Genomic DNA, 9,765 nt, shown 5'->3' with positions numbered 1-9,765 from the left:
ATCCCTAAAGCCTGTCCTGTCTTCCCCACTACCACCGGTAGGCCCCTCAGTATCCTGTAAGCCTAGCAGGTGAGCAGCCCCTGACCTTACACCTGCTGTACAGACCAAAGTTTCTGAATATCTCTGGGATATATCATCCTGGATGGCCCTCTGCCGACATAAACTTAACATGGCAATAACAGAGCTCCTTATACTTCCTCCCAAACCTGGCCCTACTACCTCCTTCCACATTACTGTTGGAAGTACCAGCATTCATCCAATAGCCCAAGCACGCTGCCTAGGGGTCACACTCAACTCCTCTCTCACATTCTCCAATCCCATTCAAAACGTATCTAAAACCTGTCCCTTTTTCCTCCGCAATATTACCAAGATATGCCCTTTCCTCTGTTACTCACTGCTAATACTTTGACTCAGGCCCTCATTCTCTCCCGTCTCGATTACTGTAACCTCCTGCTGTCCAGCCTTCCTGCCTCTCACCTGTCTCCCCTACAATCTGTCCTTAACGCTACTGCCAGAATCACTCTACTCTTTACTAAATTTGTCTCAGCGTCTCCCCTGCTGAAATCACTCTCCTGGTTTCCTATCAAATCTCGCATCTCACACTCAATTCTCCTCCTCACTTTTAAAGCTTTACACTCTTCTGCTCCTCCTTACATCTCAGCCCATATTTCTCGCTATACACCATCCAGACTCTTGTATTTTGCTCAAGGATGTCTTCTCTCTACCCCCTTTGTATCTAAAGCCCTCTCCCGCCTTAAACTTTTCTCACTGACTGCCCCACACCTCTGGAATGCCCTTCCCCTCAGTACCCGACTAGCACCCTCTCTATCCACCTTTAAGAACAACCTTAAGACACACTTGCTTAAAGCATATGAGTAGCACCGTGGCTAATACTATACATATGATACATAAAGCTTGGCCCCCTGCAGATGCACTTACCAGAACGCCCTCTTACTTTCCCTGTACATTCTCCCTAGCAATTAGATTGTAAACTCCTTGGAGCAGGGACTCCTCTTCCACAATGTTACTTTTATGTCTGAAGCACTTCTTCCCATTATGTGTTATTTATTTGATTATCACGTGTATTACTGCTGTGAAGTGCTATGTACATTAATGGCACTATATAAATAAAGACATACATACATGACACGGCAGAACAACAGCAGGTAACAGTGAAATCTCCCAGAGGGTTGGGGAACACCTGTTACAAATACATACTTCAACCTGCTGGATACACACAACACGCTTTTATGTCTGACATAACTTGGAAGGCATCATTTTGACATCAAAGTGTGTGACTGATGTCCCCATGTTTTCTCACAACTTAAAAACGTAATCATTCTACTCCATGATTTACTGTCAAAAGAAATGTTTGCCACTACCAAGATGGCGGCCCCACCCACTCCACATGTGGTCAGTTCTTTTCCTTCCGCGTATGACGCGCCGTATTGCCCCGCCCCCTCCCATGCGGCAAGTAACACGTCACGTACTCCGTTGCGACTGCCGGCAAAGCTGAGGGGGCCAAGATGGCGGCGCGGTGGGGAGCGGGCGAAGACACCTTAACCATCGGAGGAATGGAGCTCTTCACCGCCGGCAGCCCCCTTCAGGTACAGCCACGGTACACGGGAGCAACCGCCTCGCTCAGGCCCAGCCTGGCGGCCCCTGTAGCAGTCGCTGCTCGGGCGCAGACAGCCTCTGTGCCGGCTGCCGGGTGACACGTGGATGCTGAGCCACGCTGTGTGCACATGTGTGGGACCCGCCCGGGCCTACGGATAAAGAGCCTACGGGAGGGGGATATTCAGTGCGGGGACCTGACCAGTAACCCCCCGTGTTACTCAGTCTCCGGCGCTGCGGAAAGCTCCGGCCTGGCTAACACGTGGAGACACGCGGGGAGGCGGGCGCGGGCTCTCCGTCACTGCAGCCGTAAAGCGCTCTGTATATCTCCCACATCACAGGCTGGGGCCGGCTCTCTGCTGGCAATACAGTAACTTTTTTAATGGCACAGCGGTCTGAGAAATAATAACAATATCTACCTCCTGCACCGGAGAGACCTCGTGATTACATTATTTGTGTGTGAAAAGTGTTTTGGGGTGGGGGCACTGCATGGATACAGTGATTCGAAGCAGAAAGGCACAGTTTAAATGAGTAGTGTCCCGTGTTACTCCTTTCAGCTGAACGTGATAGAAAATGTGCCTGTGGTTTCTGCTGCAGAATATCTTGCAGAGATGCCAGTCACATGTGTTAGTTTTTCCTGTGCATGCTTGAACATATGGCAATGTAGTTCGGCATCAAACTGATGATCAGAATTACACAAAGGGCATTCCGTGTGGTTTTTTTCCCCTTCTAGATTCCCACTGTTAATTGTAAAACTAAACTGAGATCTGTTAAGGGGAACCCGTTTCTCTGTGTTTGGGGAGGTGCAGGGAGTGTACTGGGAGAAGTCATGTCTGTTACCCACGTGCTTACTGGAAGTCTCAGTCACAGCATTTATCTGCTGATCCTTTGGGTTTCTCATCTTGTCTCTTTTAATTTTTTATTCCTGGGTCAGAAATACCGCTTACAGTTAATTATCTTTTACAGAATGTATGAAGACTCATTTGTAAGCAATGTTCGTTGTGTATTTGTGTTTCCCAGACTATGTAGTGGCAAATCACCTGCTCCATTTAGTGAATGGTTGTGGGAATTTATACCACATGGTGTCTAAAGTACTAAATCCATGCTGACATTGGTACCCATACTACAAATACCCAAATGTAATTCACCTTAAGTGTGGTCTTTTAGATCAGCTGTTCCCAAATCCAGTCCTAAAGAACCCACCAACAGGTCAGTTGTTAAGGATATCCCTGCTTGAGCACAGGTGGCTGTCATCTTGACTGACCCATCTGTGCCGAAGCTGGGATTTCCTTAAAACCTGACCTGTTGAGGGTTCTTGAGTTGGCATTGGGAACCACTGTTTTAGAGTAAATGCTATTTGAACTTAATACAAGTTACAGGCCTTGTCTGAAACAATCACTTAATGTGCAGCGAGGCATCATTTTAAGAGGCACTCTTAACTTTTTCCTTTAAGTCTTTGAGCTTGTATATGTTTATTTGAGAGCGAAAATGTGTTTTATGCATTTGGTATGTTTTTAAGGACCAATAGTTTAGAAACCGTTAAATAATTACAGGAGTTTTTTTTTTATTTGACTTGTTTTGTGGTAGGCATAACTGATTTACACGATACATAATGCACCCAACATATCTTTTAGGAACTGTTGAATGAGTGGTATCAAATTTAAAATTACTGCACATTTTTAATTTCTGCAATGCTCATCATTGAGTATTAACAGAGCAGTGATTTGGATGGTGTTATTTATTCTAACGATTCCGTAGTTGACTTAAGAAAATATTGCATGTTCAGGGTAAGGAGCAACAGATTTGTTTGCAGAATTTAAAAACGACAAATTTTGGCACGTAACGGATAAATATTTGTTTATTATAGATTAAATGTTTGCACATGTATTTATATTACCACATTTATTTTAAGACAACACTTCTGCACCTCCATCTAAACTGTGATCTCATTATGCCTACTCACCTCTTACATTTGACACAGGGATGTCTGATTTTTGCGTCTTACCTCTACAGCCCTCTCCCATCTTAAACCTTTCTCACTCGTCTCTCCCTACTTGTGGAATGCTCTTCCAAACCATATCCATCCTATGCCTTCCAAACCATATCCATCCTATGCCTTCCAAACCATATCCATCCTATGCCTTCCAAACCATATCCATCCTATGCCTTCCAAACCATATCCATCCTATGCCTTCCAAACCATATCCATCATATGCCTTCCAAACCATATCCATCCTATGCCTTCCAAACCATATCCATCCTATGCCTTCCAAACCATATCCATCCTATGCCTTCCAAACCATATCCATCATATGCCTTCCAAACCATATCCATCCTATGCCTTCCAAACCATATCCATCCTATGCCTTCCAAACCATATCCATCCTATGCCTTCCAAACCATATCCATCCTATGCCTTCCAAACCATATCCATCCTATGCCTTCCATTTTTAAACTCCAGCTGAAAATTCACCTCTTTAAAGAAGCATCTACTGTATTAAAATGGAGGCCTAAACTACTTAATCTAGACCAAGCATGTACAATATGCGGTCAACCCAGACTCGCTGTACGGCTCGGCGATCTCGGTCTTCTCCCCTGAAAATTCTACTGTTTACCCTGCAGGTCTTGAAAAAAACAGACGCGTGGCGTCAAAACGCCCGGCCATTTTTTCAGGACCTGCAGGGGAAAGAGTAGAGTTTTCAGGGGATAAGACGGAGATCGCCGCACCACGCCGCCGGTGTGAGTGGGGGGGTTCATTTTAATTAAAGTGCGGCCCAAATCTGCTTTCCTTGGAGCGGTTTGGCCGTTTCACTTTATAAATTGTGCAGGCCTGATCTACATGCACTTGACCATCCTGATTGCACTTGAATGCATATTGACTCCTTCATCTATCTGTAGGTCTCCCAATATATAACTTGGATTGTAAACTCGTTGGGACAGAGTCTCTACTTTATTATTCACTTGCCCTAATCCCCATTGTTTTTGTATAGTATTTTTTTATTGACAGCCTTGCATTACATATATTTGTCAACATTTGTTAAGATCATAAATGGTAAATATTTCTTTGGTCATAACAGATTATTCTAATCCCCATTGTTTATGTTTGTATTTTTCTTGTACTGTGATTTTTTAAGGAAAGTGAGAAGATACACACAAACATATATTAACTGTTTAAATACAGTCTGATTATAAATTGTTAGAGGCAATACAAGCTCAGCGTTTTTTTTTATACATAGGATTGGAGACTAATATCGGCCCGGCGATATGTCTTGCCGGCCCTTCTCCCACGACACAACGTTATGTTGTCATGGCGCCATATCGCCATGTTGATGTCACATTGTGATGGCAACAGTGTCTCCAGTAAGGCTAAGGCCCCGGTAACTCCGCTGCAACGCGCACCCGCGAGATTGGCGGCGCGTGCAGCCGATTCCCCGGTCTGCAGCTCACTGTAGGAAGAGAGATCGGTGGTGGGGGGTGTGGCGGGCGAGTGACGGGGCGCGGCCATGACGTCACCCGGCAGGTTCGTCCTCATTGGTTGAACCGCTGGGGGCGTGGCTTATCGCTCCGTCGCGAGTCCTGCTCTCGATTCTATTGAGAGCAGGAGAAACTCTCGCCACAGCGCTGCGGCGCCCCCTCGCAGCGGGCCCGGCGCCATTGAGGGGAGGGCTCTTGTCCCTGCAGCGTCAACCACAGCGGGCGCTGCAGTAGGCAGCGAGGGCAAGGCCAAAGAGACAGAGGCCCGTGGTCTCCCCAGCTATCAATTTAATTATTGTGGTCAATAGTGCAGGGCTTGTGTAACCGCCATCAAGCCCTTCAAACCGGTGTCGCCATCACGGCACCGGCCCATGAACCCACTAAGGCATTTTCCCGGTGGCCCAATCCGCCGCTTACTGGAGCAGGGGGTTTCCGCAGCGGAATCCCACTAATTTCAGCTCCTGGTGATGCTTTATCTCCATAAGTGGTCCCGGTAGCAGAACCGACTGGGTTTGGAAGCCGGGGTCCCCGGAGCTGAAATGAATTGGTTCAACCCTATGTAAAAAGCATTCTAAAATTTACCTCTATTTCCTTGTTCTCTTCCTAATATGGGCACAGAAATTACAAATTTATTCATGAGGTTTATGTATCTTGTGAGGTTCAATGATGTTTTTTTTGGTTTATGTAAGGCTGAATTTGTTGTGTATATTCCAATATGTAGATTGATCTCTAGAACCCCAACACTTACAGAATAAATAACATTTGGAAGATGAATGCTACCAGAGATGTTTTAATAATGCTGCTGCTATTACACAACATACGGGATATGTGCATTAGTGAGTCACAGAGGAACTGGAAAAAGTAAGTAAGAACTTAAGTAAATTGGCATTTCTTAGAATTAATTGGCTTCACTAGTGTAGTGGTTTTTGAGTCAGATTTACCAGCAATGGTGCAGTTTTGTATTGTAATGTGTAGAAATGGTTGAGTGCAAAGGCTTTATAAAAAGAAATCAGTACTTTCAGTATTAGGTGATACTACTTTAATTTGGACTAACAGTTTATATTTATAGGACCAGCTTTCAAGAGGTTCAGGCAATACTGATTTACAAAAGATTCCATGAGTTTAACAGACAGGAGGCTCAGTCATAATGACGTCATAATAAACCTGTGCTGAAGCAGGGATATCCTGAAAACCTGACCTGTTGGTAGCTGTTGCAGACTTGATTGGGCCACCCCTGGGTTAGAACATGTCCTTTTGGGCGTAGATACCTAATAGTTTTATGTAACTATAAATGCTAGGTACAGTATTTTAATCTTCTGAACAATGTAAAAAAAAAAAAAAATAGAATGGTGAAGAAGTTCCATAATCTTAGCTTTGTTGGAATTAAATATTAAAGCTGTTTTGAAGTAGCGACAAGCACATACATTAATAAAATGTTCATATAGAGCGAACCTTGGAGCACTTTATAGTTGTTTCCATGGGTCACTCAGATTGCTTTTTGGGTCGCATTACATTTTATTTCAATCTTCTTTTTTTATTAGAAAGGTACCAAGTACATATTACACAGTACAGTCTAACAGTTATTTCACTTATAACGCTTTTGGTATCTTTCTTTAGTTGTGCTATTTTGTCAGTCGTTGTTAATCCACTGACGTGGGGAGTAGTTGTTTGGTAAACCTTTTGAGTTTTATTGGAAAGTTGAGTCCTGATTGATAGAGAGAGAAACGAGACGCATTACATTTTAAAGCAGCAAAACACGAGATCTTATTTATTATTATTTTTTTAATATTGTTCTGTAGTATTAGATAATAGTGGCACTTAAATTATTTAATTTTTTTTTCCAAGTCTTAATGGCATTTTTTTAAATGAGTTTTTTTTTAAATATACTGAGCATTCAATAGCAGGTTTAGCCCACCTCCCCAGCCATCAGTGCAAGATATTTGTAACACGTTCCTTTTTGTGATAATATTTTTGCCAATGTTCCCTGCAGTTTGAGCTGTAAATTATAGCTGGCGTTACCATGGTAATATAAGGTTACATTGTAGCTGCCGAGTTATGATGCGTTTTGATAGTGGTCGCGCACGACATCGCGCTCCCCGTGAACAAAAGGCCGTACGTTTTGAGGCAGGCCATAGAGCACGCAATTTCGAACATACAATTCATCTTTTTTTTTTTCGCGACGGCTGCGTCACGTGAGCAGTTCAGCCAATGAGGGCGAACCGCTCACGTCTCCCGATTGCCTCCAGCCTAGTTTGTTTCGTGTGTGCCCGCTGCCACTATAATCGCGGCTGACTGAAGGATGGCTTGAATGTAGAATTATACATTGTCGCATGCTTTTACATATGAGAAGGGGAGGGGGGGAGTACTACTGCTTTTTTTCCATAAGATCCAGCGGTCCCAGTGAGTGAGATGCAGGGGCGCTGCTTGCTGCTTCAATATTTACTTGAGGCTATTTCCTAATTTCAGTACTGAATGTAGTCCCCGTGTAATGCTAATAAAAAACAATGTCTGCATTAGGACAGCATGCAACATGTGATAATGTCTTTAGGACCAGATGGCCTCTCAGGGTGATATTGGCTGACGTTAAATCACATATCGGCCTTTTTTTTTAGTTATCCCATTTCATAATGCCCCATGCCGTTAATAAACGCTATAGCTGGGACTCGCTAAGCTCCAATGGGGAGTACTGATGAGTCCATCGTTGACATTGACTTTAGCCGTTAACAATTATCAAGCTCCAATACCTCTTATCTGAGCTTAGAGGATCTCCCCCAGAGAGAACTGGTAATCTGATTTAACATTATTTGCTCCAACCCTTAGACTGCCTTTATGATATTTATAAACCTGCTAAGAGCTGGCACCTGCTGTAACCTAAGGACTTTTATAACCCACCTCCTTTTCCTGCCTGCTGCAGCCGAGGGTATCTTTAAATTAACTGTATTGGCTGATCTGCGGCCTGCTGGTGCTGTACACTGCACAAGCCCCTGAGGCAGCCCCCGCACTTAGAGCCGGACTGGGACGTTTGGCCGCGAGCATAACTTTGCAGCAATGTCCGCTCCTGCACCCGGCAAGCCAAGGCAGGTCGGCCACTCTGACAACTGCATGTTTAAATGTCTCGCGTGGGACAGCTACACTGCCTAGAAGGCTGTTCTGACACGCCATCTTTAAATGTCCCGCGGGCTGTTTTGATACATGTCAAAACAGCCCGTCTAGGCAGTGTAGCTGTCCCACGCGGAACTTTTAAACATGCAGTTGTCCGGGTGGGCAGGCAGACATGGTGGGTCGGGTGCTTTGGTGGTCGGACGCAGGAGCGGACATCGCGGTGAAGTTTCCCGGCTGCGTTTTGCTTGCGGCCAAATGTCCTAGACCTCTTAGAGCAGAGCAGGAAGCTGCCATGATCTTTCCCCCAACTGAAAACGATGATCAAAAATAGAGGTTTCCCCCTCCTCACTCCTGCCTCCCAAGCACTAGGCTGGTACCATTTTTGCATACTAATCAGATTGGCGAGGTCTTAACCAAATATGTGCATGCGGTGAAACACCCATCTAAAATTTTACTTTGAAAAAATCATTTTGGTAGCAACTACCTGTGGCAGTGTTGAGGTGACTCCTGGAAAGGTTTTCTTGTGAGGAAAGTCAAATGACCCATCTCCTTTGGGTATATACTTGCAGAAATTTTATATACTGTATTGGTATTTTTTGTGTTGTGAGAAAATTTTCTCCTGGCGCGAATGTCAAAATCTGTCGTTGGTGTGCACTGAACATCCTTACACCGGTTTACTAATTTTGGGCATGTATTGGCCAAAACTGTATGTGCACCTATACATACATACCTGCTATTGGGACACAAGGCAATAACATTTAGTCTTCCTTGGATTACTATGAGCTTGTATTTTGATTTTGAAAATCTAAAGTTGGGTTACATTTATGGAGGAAATATAAAGACCAATGTTTTCAGCTAACATTTTCGGTGTTTTTGCTGAGACATGTTAGCCCATATCTAAATTACTTGGCATGTGTACTTGCGCAAAATATGAAACATTTTATGGGAGTATTTTAATTCTAGTTTTGCCTGGTCCGTTTATTTATTTATAAAATGTTTTACCAGGAAGTAAATACATTGAGTTACCTCTTGTTTTCAAGTATGTCCTTGGCACAGTTGTGATAACAATACATGGTTACACATACATAGTTACATTAAGTGAACAGGGTTATATACAAGACGATATATATATTTTAGGCGCATGTAACAGTTACAGACCAGATTAAAATGTGAGACAGCCTTAGTTTTGAAAGAACTTAGACTGGTGGTGGCTGTGAGTCTCGGGTAGGTTGTTCCAGTTGTGGGGTGCACGGTAACAGGAGGAGGCCGGATACTTTGACCCTTGGGACCATGACCAGTCTGATGCAGTGCGCCTTTTGCATTCGGTTTTCAAATTGAGGTGTGAATAGTTTTACCAATTTGAATTCTGTACTGGCAAAAAAAATTATGTAAACTTATACATATCTGGTACCGCTGTGCTTAGCGTACACAGGGCAATAACTTTTACTGAAATATTTGTATCGACACAACTAAAAAAATGTATATTCCCCCTCATTCATATTTATTACATTAAATCAGGGGCGTAGGTATAGGCCGCCAGGCCCGTGCTCTTGGGGGCCCTGCTCTCTCTCTTTT

The 9,765-nt window shown here is 43.9% G+C and overlaps 1 protein-coding gene across 3 annotated transcripts in view; it reads left to right on the top strand.

The window, feature by feature from the left end:
* Nucleotides 1-1,463: 1,463 nt before the first annotated feature.
* Nucleotides 1,464-9,765, top strand: part of PPRC1 (PPARG related coactivator 1) — a 34,686-nt gene continuing 26,384 nt past the window's right edge. The window contains exon 1 of one of the 3 annotated variants that reach the window (XM_075612400.1): nt 1,464-1,607. In XM_075612400.1, coding sequence (XP_075468515.1) covers nt 1,527-1,607 — 81 coding nt within the window. In that variant the 5' untranslated portion in view covers nt 1,464-1,526. Of the gene's footprint in view, nt 1,608-2,012; nt 2,070-5,864; nt 5,950-9,765 lie in introns of those variants that run through there. The other 2 variants (XM_075612401.1, XM_075612402.1) reach the window with 2 other exon arrangements.

The sequence above is a fragment of the Ascaphus truei genome, chromosome 8, assembly GCF_040206685.1.
Source record: "Ascaphus truei isolate aAscTru1 chromosome 8, aAscTru1.hap1, whole genome shotgun sequence".
Classification (NCBI taxonomy): domain Eukaryota; kingdom Metazoa; phylum Chordata; class Amphibia; order Anura; family Ascaphidae; genus Ascaphus; species Ascaphus truei.
The sequence above is the reverse complement of the archived record's forward strand: the minus strand, read 5'-3'. Positions and strand labels throughout refer to the sequence as shown.